Source organism: Pholis gunnellus (assembly GCF_910591455.1).
Source record: "Pholis gunnellus genome assembly, chromosome: 13".
NCBI lineage: Eukaryota > Metazoa > Chordata > Actinopteri > Perciformes > Pholidae > Pholis > Pholis gunnellus.
Window position 1 is genome coordinate 18,830,066 of NC_136540.1, and position 16,189 is coordinate 18,846,254.

At 43.7% G+C, this 16,189-nt stretch overlaps 1 protein-coding gene across 1 annotated transcript in view; it reads right to left on the bottom strand.

The window, feature by feature from the left end:
• Positions 1–10,703, bottom strand: part of tspoap1 (TSPO associated protein 1) — a gene marked incomplete at its 5' end in the record, with an annotated part of 54,526 nt that extends 43,823 nt beyond the window's left edge. Inside the window, 2 exons of the mRNA XM_079171161.1 lie at positions 4,961–5,227; positions 9,819–10,703. Coding sequence (XP_079027287.1) covers positions 4,961–5,227; positions 9,819–10,703 — 1,152 coding nt within the window. The remainder of the gene's footprint in view (positions 1–4,960; positions 5,228–9,818) is intronic.
• Between the last annotated feature and the right edge of the window lie 5,486 nt (positions 10,704–16,189).

Sequence of the window (16,189 nt, forward strand, 5' to 3'; positions counted from 1 at the left end):
TGGAATAGTGTGAGACCAATACTCCAGAGACTCCCCTCTCACTGCTCCATCAATTATTCACAAGTCATACAACGAGACTGGCCAATAAAACACACTCATATGTGCAAGTGCGCACACACACACACACACACACACACACACAAACACTCATATGTGCAAGCGCGCGCACACACACACACACACACACACACACACACACACACACACACACACACACACACACACACACACACACACACACACACACACACACACACACACACACACACACACACGGCCTTGAGGCAAGAAGGAGCCATATAGAATCAGCAGCAGGAATAAATCTTACACAGACCTTAATCTTACCTGCTCAAATTGACCCCCAAAAAAATACTGTGACATTACTGTATTCAATGAATCAATACCGTGCCCGATTTAAGTTGCCACTGTTTGGCATTGCTACTACATTTAAGTATATTGATTTGCCAATAAATTGAAAGATCCACAATACGCAATTTCTAAGATTTCATGGATGCAAGGAAGGCGATCAACTAGACCATACACGCTTTGCACACACATCACCGAGGCTACATATTGTTAACAATGAGGCAACAATTAGGCCCTAAAACAGAACCCACAAGTGGACCACAAGTTATGAACTTTGCTGTCTCTTTGATACGTTTCACCAACTTGCTGCGCACTAAAGTGTGTAACAATGACGTCAAAGCGGGGGGGGGGGAAATCCACTGCTTCTCAGGTTGTTTGGGGTTTTCCAAACTACACAACATTTGCTTTGTGGACCATTTCCAGTGCTACACATGGAAGAAGGCCTCACAAGAAACAAGTGGGTATTCAATGGCAGTATGAGAGGAAACACAACAACAATACTAAGACATTAAAACCTTTTAATCAAGCCGATACATGTCGGTCTTACACAGTGGCTGCTAGTCTCAGCATCACATACTTCATCAGAAGCAGAACAATAAGCAGATGACTCACAATTCAAAGACTCTGTAAAAACGGCATGAATGCCTCCTCTTTGAGGTTAGTGATTCATTTCAGAGGACGACATGAGGCGTAATGGTGACATCAGGTCTCGTATACAGACACAGGTGCAGACCAGGTCGCTGGTGACCTGTAGGGCTGGCGTCTTAACACTCGACCCTCTGCAGGATTTTTGCTGAGCATCAGTTATGTCATCGTATCCACAGCAGATATACATCTATTTATTTATATATAAAATTGCATAGTTTAAGTGAAAAACCTAGACATTTTCTTGGGCCCTCTATAGATCCAGATGGGGACCTGAATATCAGTGTAAATGTTGTTAATAACTATTAAACATACATTATCCTGGCCATTCAAACTATGCAAAAAATATGTATGACGTCATTAAATAGACCGTCTTACTCTCAGCACCCCCAACTCTGACCGACTTCCAGCGTCCCTGGGTAAAGGTATTCTTGTGTGACCAGAAGGACCCCAAATATAAACAAAAAGTGCAGCTTCAGCACTTCGTCAGAGAGCTGAAACCTGCTCGCACATTCTCCAGTCAAACAGCCTGACCAGGTATTCCTAAAGACTCCACTGTTTACAGTGACGGCTGCTTGAGATAGGACCGTGTGTGACAAAGGTACCAACACTTCACTGCAATAGCTCTTTCGGGGCACTATTGAGGAGAAATAGGGTTTTGTTTGTGCTTCATCTCTTGGTAGCTCCATGTTGAACTGCGTAAACCCGTCAAGCGTCAGCCATATGCTATCCAGACAGGTGTGGAAGAGTTGGGATCACAGAGGACCACACAGACAACAAGCTCATTAGCCTTCAGAGACTCCAAGCGGAGAGACTGACAACTGCTTTGTGTAATTTGCGCTCACAGACTAACAGAGTAGGTCTGTTCGTCACATGAGCCACAGCAAAAGAAAGTGGACTGAATGAATGAGAATCAAGATAAAAGCAAATAAAAAGTGGTTTGATTAAAAACCACTGTGGTTCCAGCTGAGTCTGAAACAAGCACCCCAGTGCCCTCTTGTATTCTAGGTCAATAACGTAGCATCTACTTAAAAGGTCTGCCAACATTATTATAAAGTTTGTCTATGGTATACAAATCTATTACCAACGTATCCACCTTTGTGGACAATCCATGAACACACATTTCCACTAAACGTTTCAGAAGACTGATATTTTCAGTAGATATCAGGATACATTTATATTTTTCATCATCAAACGTTTAGTCGATACACGGAACCAAAACTTGACCAGCTTTCTGTGGAATACAATGCATGGATTAACGTTCTGCTGTGTGGGCCGAGCCACACTGGATCGTTGAGATCTGATGATTAACATCAACCTACACTGTGAAAGCAGCCATCTTTCTATATACTCCATTTATAGGGGGGTTGCTGAACATGATGCCATTTGCCAGCTACAGTTTCACCCACTTTCCTTCTGCTGTACAATACCTGCTCTGCATCTTGCATCAATGTTTTCCTCTCTAAGAACTACAGAGGTTTATTATGGTCTTATAAAAATGTGTCTTGCCGTACACAGAGCCATCCATTATGGGTGGAATATAAGACAAAGGGAAAACAAAAAGTACCCCCATTGCAAATAATGGCGTGATTATGAACAATAATCTAAGAGTGACAGGACCCTGCCAACCCCCACTGGTCTGAAATAACCAAATCATCTATTCTGCATCATTTGATGCTCCCTCTCAGCTTCTGTGGCCAAGGATCCTCTCCCATGTTGTGTGTTGACAGTTCATTAGGGGTTTTTACTACGCTGCCATTGTTTAATGATTGGGTAATGAAGTGGCGGGGGTGGGGAAGAGAGCAGGCAATGTTGCACACAGGAAACTACCTTATTTAAGGGATGAAACTGTGCCTCAACCAAAGATACATTCAATCCTTCGAACAAAGGAGAAAAAAGTACTGAGGGTTCATGAAAGAACTGGTGATGGAAAGCACTGTAGTGCTAGTATAGGGAATATATGGCAGAAAAATGATAACCGTCTAGCTAGCATTCCTTTCCAAACAAGAGTCTAACGAACTAATGAGCTAACCCTAAATTCAGCTGAGAATAAACATAATCTAATATTAAAATATGATGGTGTGGAGAAACACAAATGTAGGCCCGTCACGATAACTACTTTTGCTGGACGATATGTTCTCACAGAAAAAAATGCAATAACATTTACAGACAATGTTATGCCATTGATATAATGATAATATAATAGCATAATAACGCAAGTACAGATGAGGTGACAGAAACAGCACAACCAGAAGTGACAACAAAATGTGTCTCAGTGTAGATTTTCCTGGTCATTTGTTTAGGCACAGAATCTCTGCTGTTTATTTTGGCATCATGTTGGCTAAAGTGTTGGTGATATTCTTCAGTCAAACACAGCGGGCAAAATCAAGATCAGCAAACTTGATTGAGGTCATGTCCATATATGCTGTACGATAAGTCGCTGACGTAAAACGTATCGAGGTCATGTCCATATATATCGTACGATACGTCGATAATGTAAATGTTATCGGGTCATGTCTATATATATCGTACGATGCGTCGATAATGTAAATGTTATCGGGGTCATGTCCATATATATATCGTACGATACGTCGATAATGTAAATGTTATCGGGGTCATGTCCATATATATCGTACGATGCGTCGATAATGTAAATGTTATCGGGGTCATGTCCATATATATATCGTACGATACGTCAATAATGTAAATGTTATCGGGTCATGTCCATATATATATCGTACGATGCGTCGATAATGTAAATGTTATCGGGGTCATGTCCATATATATCGTACGATACATCGATAATGTAAATGTTATCGGGGTTACGTCCATATATATCGTACGATACATCGATAATGTAAATGTTATCGGGGTCATGTCCATATATATCGTACGATACATCGATAATGTAAATGTTATCAGGGTTACGTCCAAATATCGTATGCTAAGTCGATAACGTAAAAATGATCAAGGTCATGTCCATATATATCGTACAATAATTCAATAACGTAAAAATTAATATTGCGGTCCATAAATAAGGTGCGATGAGTCCATATTGCAAAAATGATCGAGGGCATGCCTATACATTGTTTGATAAGTCGATTATGTAATTACCGTGACAGGCCAACATAACAGCACATGTACAGTGTATGTGGATGGTTACTGAGCGGCAGCTCAACATGGCATAAGTAGATTCAGTTCATCTTCACTAGGATGGAGACATTATACTCCCTGTTTTAACTAAACAGACACTTTTACTTCACTTGTATACTGTATCTACCAACTGTATTTAGTGCAGCTGAACCTCTCACAAGCAAATATTCCAGATGTTAAAAACAACGTTTTTTAACTGGTACATTAAAAATATCTATTTTGTTAGTTGGAAGGAGTAATGTAAGTTATTCTGATAGTTCCTTGCAGTGATGTCCCTCATTGTACTGGCATGTATATTATGAGCAGCCATCAGATACATAGAAATCTGGTTTCCTATTGATTTGCAATTGGCTGCCATTAAGTGGATCTTCTGTGCTAACAGGATGTGCAGAGGTGTGAAATTATGGACAAGATCACAACAGGTCAGCAGAATACCTCCCAGCCCTCTGTTTCTACTACAGCAGATACAGCACTGTCCCAGATTAAGTGTTGAGAAAATGTGCTGCACACAGGTTCAGTGTAACATCACTGTGATCCAACACAAATGATGATCCAACCACCTGTTCTGGCATGTAACAGTGTCCGACATATTCTGTAAAATCCTGTAATTCTTCTGCTTTTTATATTTCAACCGGACAAGAAAGTTAAAGTCTGCAATGTGAGAACCAAAAGCCATGGTTTGAGAAAATCTGCCATCAAAATGTTTTCTACTCTCGCATGTCTGCAGGCCCCAAAACCTTTTAATGCCAACCATCAGGAAAGGTACTTGCAGACTCAACAACTGTTCCGAACTCACCTTGCGAATGCCTTCCGCTTCAAAACCATTGAGGTTGGCGTAAAGCGAGTGGTGCCTTTTCCCCAACAGTGACGTCGAAGTGATATTAGCCGTGGCTGGGATTGCCTTGTCCAGGAGCCCGTGTTGCTCATCGTCCCGCTCCTCCGACCCCCTCGACTCCTGCTGCTGTCGCCCGGGAGCCTCGGCCACCTCGCGGCCCTCCATCTCTGCGTGTGCCGGCGCAGACTCTGGCTGCTCAGGCCGGGTGCACAGGTCATACATCACTGTCTGTCAAAGTCAAACGGCGCAGGTGGGATCAGTGTGGCTGAACGAGGAGCCCGGCCAAGACCGAGCCATGGCAGGCTTTTCATCTGCTGGAGGAGAACTACGCGAAATCAAGCTGTGGCAGGTCCGACTTCACAATGATGAAAGACGCCACCGTCCTCCCTTTCTCCAGCGGTTCACCAGCAGGAGGGTTTCATTAACAGCTGTGGTGAAGTGTCTGGAACCGAGCAAAGGACTGTTCTTGCCATACCTGATGGTAACTCAACACCAAGACTTCAATTTGCAAACCCCTATAAAGTGGGGAGTTTAAGATGACAAAAACCGTGAAGTTCCTTGCCAACAATCGGTTTGAGAAAGAGTCCGTGTGCCATATCCGAGACAAAAGCAGTGACAGTTAAATCAGGAGTTGTAAAGAACCTCCTCCCTCTCGGCGCTGTGACGTTTTCCAAAATGAGAACAGTCAGCTCCAAAGGGATCTCACATATTTTCGGCCTCAATGAGTGTCATCCTCCTGCTAGCATTCTTGAGCATCCCGTGGTTAGTATTCATCACAGTGTGGCATTGAGATCCAGAGTCCTGCTTGTTTCTCCATAGCCGCACCGCTCTGTCGTCTGACGGGGGGGGGGGGGTTTGTCATAAGTATTTGTCCAGAAAAAGGAAAAAGACACACCAGTCCACTTAACCTACGTAACGCTGCAACAGCGCATGGAGGCCCCGACTGCGATAGCAAACAAGAAGAGACGTGCGACGAAGGAGATAAAAAAAACAACAAGAGAAGGATCTAACTAACAGGTCTCCACTCCAGTCCCCGTTCTCTCAGGGAGGCTGAGATGTGGGTGGCGTGTCGACTCTCCAGCTGCGAGTCCGTCCTCGTTGACGCCGCCGTGTCAAAAAGCATTTCATCCAGATGCAATACGGCTCGACGGGCTGTTTAATCCCTTCTTGGTTACGGCGCCGTATAGGTGAAGAAAGAGGACGGAGGGAAAAATGTGTGTGTGTGTGTGTGTGGGTGTGTGTGTGTGTGTGTAAGACGGCGAGTGTCGCTGAGAGGAGGGGGGGTGGGGAGGACTGCTTCCGTCGTCCTATCACAAAAAGGCAGGCTTTGAGACGGGGCCCAATCATTACCGTGGCCCAGAGCTCGTTTCCATGGAGATGACGCTGGAATGATGTTGGCTCCCTCTTGAACAATCAATAGGACACACACACACACACACACACACACACACACACACACACACACACACACACACACACACACACACACACACACACACACACACACACACACACACACACACACACACACGGGGAGGCTGCAGGGGAACAAGTGTGTCCTGTCCGGACTAATTCGGATGTTTTACTGCAGTTGTGCACTAGAGAAACAAATAAGACGTCTACGAGCTAGTGAATGCTACTTTTGTGTTAGTGATTTAGCTTTGGACACGGACATAAAAAACAACATGTAAAGCAGTATGTCTAGTGCAAAAGCCGTAATTTAGCCGTACTGCCCACTTATAAAAGCTAATATCAAGTACTCCACCTCATTGTCTATCAAATGAGGAGAAGCAGCTTAATGAATCTCTTTAAGCAGCGGCCTGAACACGGGCTGGGAGGGGGTTTGTTGACTTATTTGGGATGCCGTCCGGTTAATTCCTCACTCAGCCCTGACAAACTATGCACCGTTTAAAAAGCACAAAGCCGTACCATTCTATTTGGGTATACTATGTCATGATCCCAATATCACTGTGGCAGTTGCTTATCTTACAACAGGCGTGTAAGCAGAACAGTGAACTAAAGAAACAGAATGAAATAAACTACTCCAACCTCAACAAGCTGAAAGTAGAGGACACGCATGTACCCACGTTTAAAACGTGTGTGTTCACACCGCAAACTACTCACTGGGATCGCCTTCATGGGAGGTCACATGAGGCCAGGCGTCGCTGTGGCAGAATGTATGCAGCTTTAATGACGTTGACAAAGAAACTGTTCTTTAATAACCCAATCCACTTAATACGGTGAGTGTTTGGTGCAGATACTGGATCAGTGCATCCCTGGTGACAAGTTGGACAAACTTCAACCATCAATCATCGACTCGGGCGGAAAATTGCCACGACATGTTCACAAGAGTGGACTTGCTGCTGTCGTGTTTGCAGCAACTGCTCGCTATTTTTAGGATTATTATTGTTTACACACTAAGGATTGGACACAATATATATTATAAGGCAATAGTTTGCTGTACTGTTTGAACTGGATACTATATATTTGGATCTTTGAACCCATTGCGGGCATGTTGCAAATGTATGAACAGTTTATCAATGACATTTTTAGACTTTTTGCTTGAAATGTATGTGATGCACTTTCAAAATATAAAATCACATATAGTCTAAGATGTTATTTTTAATCGCCCACTGCTAATATACTTTGCATACACAGGCCTGTTGTCATCTGCTGTACAGCGGGTCACAATGCACTTGAACACTTTGTGGCTGCTTTGCTGCAGACACCAGGCTTGCTGCAGCTTTAGAGCGGGGCTGCTTTGATGAAAAGGCACCGGTCTACCTTGTGTTCCTTTTTAAAAAGGTCATTGTTGGAAAACCCACGGCCGGGTGCAGCAAAGTTAAAAATAGACGTTGCGCCTTCATTTTCTTTCTTTCTTTTTTTTGTTGTGCAAGTGGCAGTTTTCTGGGACACTACCAGTGCAGTCAACGTTTACAATGAGCTCACTCTGAACATTAAAATGACGTCCTATCATCCCCATACTGATACGCACTCACACAAGGAGAAAGGGTTCATTTTCAGACAGAAAAATGTAACAATGAAGAGCCTCGGCCAGACAGGTCCCGCCCAGGGAAATGAGCTTCTTACGCTGCATGTTACAGCTTCAGTTTATTCCCTTATTAATTACAGCGTGCTGACAAGACCTCGGCTTTAGTAGCCCAAAGACTGGATCCAACCCTGCTGACGTGAACCCAACACCACTTCTATTCTGCAACAATAACAAAACAATTCTGTCGCTTGTTTTCCTGTCAGCACCTCTGTTCCCAATTAGAGAACCACATTTTTTTTTGGAGATTACTGTTGTGGACTTATCCCACGTTGAATACAGCAGACATACAGTGAATATGAAACAAAGGAACGCTTCCAGTCAGCAAAACCAAACGCATGTCAAACAGCGCTACGCTCTGCACAGCAATGAGCTGCAGCCGGATCCATCATGGCTCAGTGGTATTGACATCCTATCATCACTCTGACATATTTTGACAACGTCTCCCCGTCTGGAGACCGAAGAGACAAACAAAGTCGTGATGCACCGAGTCTGACTGCGTTGTATCATATCAAACAACACAAATACGTCATTTTCTTTGTTTCATCCAAACTGACTTTGGATTTCTTGAGGATATTATTTCAGATTCAAGCAAATTAGCATCGTATCAAATAGTAGTTAAGAAAATCACCAACGCCTATTATCTATTTACACATCAAATATACCAGAAACATGTCGGTAGAGCCTAAATACAAATGTAGGACTCTATCCTCACGGCTACATTTGCCTTTATAAGCCGCACTTTCAATTGTTTTATGATAAGAATATTTCTCTGAGTGAATTGCATATGCACAATTTTTCATATACAAATCAGTATCCCATTTAACCTTAAATACCTTAAATTAACCTGTCATAAAACAAACAGGTTATTTAGAAAATCCCTAAAAAAGGTGGCAGACTGGAATGAAAAAAATGCACGTTTGTGTTGTAAACAAATATACTGAAGTGAACAACAGTTGACAGACGATCGACAACAGGACATGAATAATTGAAAGAGGCACGAGTCCATTCTCGTTTTGAAGGGGATTCCCATTTGAACGCCGTTAAAATATTGACAGCGATAACAAGGCCGATGCATGAGCAGGACCGTGCAAGAAATATGAGGCTCGGCGAGCGGGCCCCGCTGTGTCGACGCGGTCGGGGGCTTTGATTAATTATTCAATTTCCTCTCTATGAAAACATGAATACAAAATTTAAGAGACGGAAACACACTTCTGCCACTCCAACGAGAGGCATAAACAGACGCAGCCACATGTGCTGACCTCCTCTCTGCCCGCATGATGCACAACATCAACATGCATTTCACGCCAGCGGTACGAAAAGGGTTTTTAACATAGTGGCAAATAAAAAAGGCTGCAACAGTAGCTAGTGTTTGGTTCTCTGTTTGGTTGTACTGGAGTGTAGTACAAAATAGACTCCTCATGGAAAGGCTACTACCAGTTGTTGTTTTATTCTCCATCTTTCCGTTGCTGGCTTCGCACCACTTGCTGCCTTCACAAATATTCTGGTGCCTAAAAATTAGACCACACGCTAAGCTTGGTTCAAATAGGAGGGGATCATTTTACAGTTACACACCGCCTTCACTTGATTGAGGCAAACTAATATGCTCGAATATAGGATTGTCCTATATTGATGAGTGTGAAGCTAAGCCACAGAAGTGCACACGCCTGCAGTTTCTGAGTTACAAGAATAAGAGGAGATGCTAAATACTTTACTCACTCGCCTCATTTAGGAACCACGTGTGGAATTTGCTAATCTGAAATAGCTCACCTCCATGTTCCCGTCCGTGCATTTGGCGGGCGATGACTCGTCTGACCCGGAGGACTCGCCGCAGTGGGGGGGCTGCTCGTCCCGGCCGGCATGGGGAGCGTCGTCAGGGTGACAGATTTGCAGAGAGCCGCTCCGACAGGTGTCCGCCACTGCAGCGGCGGTGCAGGGGTCAGCTGCACAGAGGGCCCTCCCGAAGGGCTGCTCTCTCCGAGCCGGTTTGGTTTTCTTCTTGGGTGAGGGGGAGGCAGTCTGGGGTCTGGCCTGTGGCAAGGCCCTGGAGTAGGTCAGGGGAGGCTTCGCCTGGCAGGAGTTACTGCCGTCTTCCTGGGTTGGCTTTCTTGAGAGACTGTTAAAAATGCAGCTGGGGTGTCCTGCTCTCTGCCTCCCCTGCAGCGCTCTCCCATGGGCCTCGAGCAGGTGGCAGAGGAAGACGGCCTTTTGTAGCTCCGACTCCTGCCTGTAATGCAGTTTATAGACCGCCCGCTCGCCGCTTATCTTCTCGTACAGCGTCAGCAGCAAATGCTCCAGCTTTCGATACGTTTCTCCGTAGAAAACCTCCTTCTCTGTGGACTTAATCTCCGCGCATCGTCCACCGTCGTTGATGTTCACCGCCTCACCCAGCAGACGCCGGTGTCTGTTAGAGGGCCCGTCCTTTTGGCACCCTCGCCTGGCAGCCAGCTCCCTCACAGCCTTCCGCTGTTCCCTCTCCGCTTCTTCCCGCAGGTGCCGAAGCTCCACAGAGAGGTGTCCACGGGCCCGCCGTGCTCGCTTCTTGTCTGATTCCCAGTCAGCCCGCAGCCCCTCTAGCTCCTGTCCGTAGTCCGTCCGGCCCCGGCATGGTTTCTTGGATGACAGTGCCAGAGGTTTATCCCGGTCGTCCCTCATTAGGACACTCTCACAGGACAACATGCAAGGAACGGTGAGACGCATGCATTTCTAAAGAGGGGGGGGGGCATGCAATGGAAATGAGAGGGAGGGTGACGGGTGGTTATCAGACATGCAGCATGCAGTTACCACACCAGGTCACTGGAGAGATGAGACAGTGGAGGGTGTGAGAGAATAGGAGAAAATGATCAGGTATATTCAAATGTTTAAGATGATTCTAGTAGCAAGAAATGCAATGTTTCCAGCACGGTGAGAGCAGGCGATGATTTCAGTATTGGTCATCTTTGTTAGAGGGAGGATTCAGATGAAAACAAAAAGAGGGCAGCACTCTTTAGGAAAGCAAACACATTGAACACACCTGTAAACCTGTGTTTTCTGAAAAGAAACCTCTCTATGCAGAGATATGAGTCAGTAGCTGCGTGCTTTGTCTATAGGAAGTCCTACCAATACATAATTCGATACTTTATACATACACGACAGAATGGTTCATTACAGATGCCCTCCCCAGCAAATTATGACTGTATTTATACCAGACATGGGTTTTTTTTTTATGTGTTAAATCTAAACCTGGCAGAACTAACAACCTTTAAACAGACGACATAAAAACAAAACGGCACCAGATGCGATTAATCGAGATTACGTTTAAGCAGCAGGAGCTACAGTTAGTTGAGGATGCAACAAGTGAACCAAAGAAAAGCGCAAACAGCACACAGCAGTGCACCGTTAGCTGTCATTACGGTAAGGTCAGCCAGTGTTTACCTGTAGCTCAACTTAGCGGCTCTTATTAGAGGACGTAATTGGCTAATTAACTAGCATAATTTAGCAAGCTATTATATGTTCAAGTAGCGTTAGCTCGCGCTAATTTATCTAACGCTATTAAGGTGAATAACAGTCTGTAGTAGACAGAGTCCTGACCACGAGCTGCTACCGTTACGTCCCGTTAGCCAGTGTTAGCTCACCGTTAGGTTTTCCAGTCACAACTTGTATCAAACTCACCTCTCAGCGGACTCAACTCTCATGTTTAACTTTTCATCAGTCATCCTTCAGCCAAGTTACTTCTTGTGTCAGGCATTAAAATGAGTCCCGTCTGTCAACACCGAGACTGTTTACGTTAGTTGTTAAAGGTCCGTAGAGCCATGCAAGAAGGGGTTTGTTTATCTGTGAGGCACCAGTGTCACAGTGTCACACAGTCCGTGTCCAGCGTCATTGTGCTGGACCGTCCAGGCACTGTGCTGCCTTCACGTGCGTCTTCATGTGCCCCGTCTCACAATTTAATGACCGGCTGGACTTCCTTCCTGTCGCCCGTTTAAATGACTCGTTAGGAATACTAAATTAAATTTGTATGTACATTTTGACAGTCAGGGGCGATGAATTTGCACTGTCTTGCAACAACACAACGAGGAGAGTCATGCGTATCGGCTATGTAATCAAAGTTGTCAGTAATTTATCCCTCAGAAGTTATTCTCTACATTCGTACCATATCCTTCTCATCAAATATTGTTCTACTTCTAAACTTCCTTGTTAATTTAGAAAGTTCCGCCTTTAGTAGCGGTATTTACAAATTGGTTGAGTTGTTTGTGTGCGTTTTTTTTTTACAATAATTGCAGTATTGCCAACACTCCCTGAAGGCAACATAACCAGTGAGTCCAACCAACTTGTGTGAGATGGATGACCACTAGTGGCTACAGGCTGCTAGTGCAGAGAAGTACAGGTTTGTACGTTTGCTTAGATCATGGTCTCCTGTTCAGAGGGATCGTTGTATTAGATGAATTTTGATTCATCATAAAAATAAATATTTATTTTTGTTTAAAATTAAAAGTTCCCCCAATGCTCTTTAGGTGCAAAACCACTAACGGATTAAGTTGGCAGAAAGAGGGCCACACAAAACCTGCATTATTTTTCTAATTTTGTCATAAAACATGTATGCTAGAATTTGAGAGTGATTCATTATGTGCTCCGGAGAACAAGTCAATCTTATGAAACTAGTATATAGTAATTATGTCCTCTATGAGGAAGAATTTGACAATTTTATGACACTGGTATCTTCTGAAAGAAAATCCCAATCCTTGTAAAGTAAACCTTCTCCTGTCAGTTGTTCACATTTGTCATTCATCTCTTACCTATAATGCACAGTGTTTAAGGAAGCACTCATATTTGTGGCGCGTGTGTGTGTGTGCGCGCATGTGTTTCATAGCACTGACAAAACGTCCCTTGTGTCACAGTTTGGATAACTGGCACTAGGAAGGAGGAGCAGACGCAGAACACAGCAGGCTGGGCTGATGATCACTTTACTAAATCAAAGCGCGCTGAGACTACTGGCACATAGGATGTAAAAAAGAAAAGAAAAGAAGAAATCTTAAGTAGTAAGACAGGAAACAGGATTACGGAATGGTTGAAAATGATGACAGTACAGATATTCGTTCAACAAGAGAGGAAACAAGCACAGGGTTTAAAAACACAGAGAAAAGCTAATAAAGAAACAAGGAACAGGTGTGCAAGTGGCTAACGAGGAGGCAGGGAAGGAAGGATCTCTCAAGAGAGGTGACTAGTGGACAGCAAAGGGATGGCAGCATGGTCCACCTCAAGCAAGGCCTGGGGAGGGAGAAAAACGTTTCTTTCTACTTTTAGTACATACTTCAGCTTCCCTCACAAAGTACATACACTTGCATGCAGTATGCATTCAATTGGGACACACTACTTCGTCATAACATTGCACATTGAACTTTGACCCTCTTGCTCATATAGATACTACACAGAGAAATGTAGCTGCGTTCCAAATCACATACTTTCTCTTTTTTACTTTTTGTCCATACTGCAGCTGTCCTGGCAAACTGTGCGTTCCAATAACCATACCACCATACTATTTGGGATGTCAGATGTAGTATGTCCTAATACATAGTATGTAAAATGCAGCATGCCAAAAATACTAGGATGTTCTACATAAGGTCGCATTTTGTAGTATGCAAGCCAGCATACCTTTCTGGCTATTCTGACCCACAATCCTTTTGTGCAGCAGATATAACAGCAAGAGGGTCAAAGTTCAAAGGTACAATGTTATGAGGAGGTAGTATGTCCCAGCAGTATGTACTTTATAAGGGCAGCTGCAGTATGCACTAAAAGGTAAAGGAAAAAGCATGCCATTTAGAACGCAGCTAAAGTACGTACGTTCGCATACAGTATGCGTTCCTTTGGGACCTTGAAAAGCAGGTTGGCTTACTACACAATGCAACCAGGACATCCTGGTATTTTTGGTATACTGCATTTGACATACCCCGTATTGGGACATACTAAATCTTTTTTTGGCATACTAAATGTTATGGTAGTATGGGTATTGGAACGCACAGAAAGTCTTCAGGTGGTGGCAAAGGGAGACAGATATCCCCGTGACACCTTGTTTGTCTCTCATCACCTTATGTTACCGCCTGATCAAATGGCTGTGGACTAGGTGCCATCTTACCTTTCCTTTAACCAGGAATCAGATCCGTTATGCTTTCATGCTTACACTCTGGTCGCAGCAATATTTGATTACAGCGGCGTATTAGTCAGGTCGAGTTATGTGCCGCGTGTCACCGTATGCATTTCATCGAATGCAATGTGTTATTGCTACTGTTACTTCTGCATGCGAGGATATAATCAACAGGAATGCACCGTTTCATATGACCCCTGAGTCCTTGATGAAATGCTTCCTGAGATTTCATTATTTGGCAAAGGCAGTGATATTGAAATGTATAAATCCTCAAAGGTATGTGTACATACCGTTTCAATATCATGTTGCCAAAATCCATCAAAGAGGCGAGGCATACCGCGTCTGACCGCTGGGTGGCATTTGAACACGCAGATAATTGGGCAGTCAGTCTAAATTGCTGTAGTTCTTCTAGTCTATAGTTTTGTAGGACGCTGATGAACTAATGCACTCGCATTAGCTTGGGAGCATCTCTAATGGTTTGCTTTCACTGTGAGGGTGAAAGAGACAGAGCCAGACAGAAAGAGAGAGATCCAGCATACCTCTCTGTGTTATCAGGGTGTCCTTGGGCCGCTCCCTCTCTCATTTCCATCTGTCTGCTCACGTGTGGCTGACTGTTGGGAAGAGGCAGAAACAGAGGGGGAGAGAGAGGGGGGGGGAGGGGGGGGGGGGAGCAAATCAGCAAAAATCCAGATGCCTGCTGCTGCATCATCATCGTTTACATCTACAGTAATGATGCTCCTAATAGATAACCATCTTGTTTCTGTGATCTGGGCTGCTCTTGACTTCCCTCCACATCTGCCTTGACTTTGATCTGTACAAGCGGTGCTTTTACCTGTTGAACTGATTTGGTCTGCACACAAATGCTTGCATCAGCCCTGCCTCTGCAGTTTGGATCTGAGGCCTTGTACATGATGCGAGCATCTTTCTGGACCTATATTGTCATGTACAATACGTTCTGCTGCGTATGGCTTCTGTAGTTTTGGACACATGGCAGTATGTATGCTAATAGCATGTGTTGAATACGAACTCTCATTTGCCTGTCTGTATATTTTATAACGTGGCAGCCACCAGTGCACATTTGACCCCACCTGTAGCTCTATTTCTCCCCCAATAAAGTTTTTTTTGGGAGAGTTTAACCTCATCTGAAGCGAGGTTCAAAGGACAGTAGGTGCCGTGCTGATTTAAAGTGCCCTTGAAGCAAATTGGTAATTTGTGATATTTGTCTATATAAATAACAGAAATGACTTGAAGTAAATCATTACCATGGTTACTGTGGGTCTAATACACCAGCAATGTTTTCATGTTGTTATACAGTACAGAGAGAAGTCATAAAGAACAAGAAACACCATCTCCGGTGTAAAATACATTAACATTTATTGCCGCTTTGGGGGCAGATTATATAAATTAAATATATATAATTTCTTAACATTCAGCTATGATACAAATGAAGTGGCTGCTTTCTTTTTCTCCACAGTAAACAGATAACGAGTGTGGTACAGTCTGACATCCTAATGTATAACTTTTACTAATGTTAGTATTACATTTATGAGTATTTCCTGAAATGACCCATCTTTAAAGAATATTGCCTATTGTAGCATATTAAGCATAAACAGAGCTATAGGAGAGTGAATATTGGACCTACATTCAACAGGTGGCCACAAACAACTCAGAATGATTGATAATGTTGCTGTGTCACCGCTGTTTAACAGTTATTGAAGGTTTAACGTTATTTTCTGTAAGTTAATGCCATGCACATGTTTCCTCACATTGTGCATAAAGGCCTCTATTCACCAGGTACATAATGAATCATGGTTTACTACAGCAGACATGTATTAGATATCTGTTAATTGTGTCAGCTATTTGGTTAAAGGTTGATTTTATGTAACTTTAAAGCAGCTATAGTCAATATTTTAATATTAACAATGGATCACGTGACTTGTATGTGGGAGGGATCCCTTGTAGTTACAAAACCACGGAGAATTAGAACCTGACTCTGCAGTTCCCCTCAGCGCTACGAAGA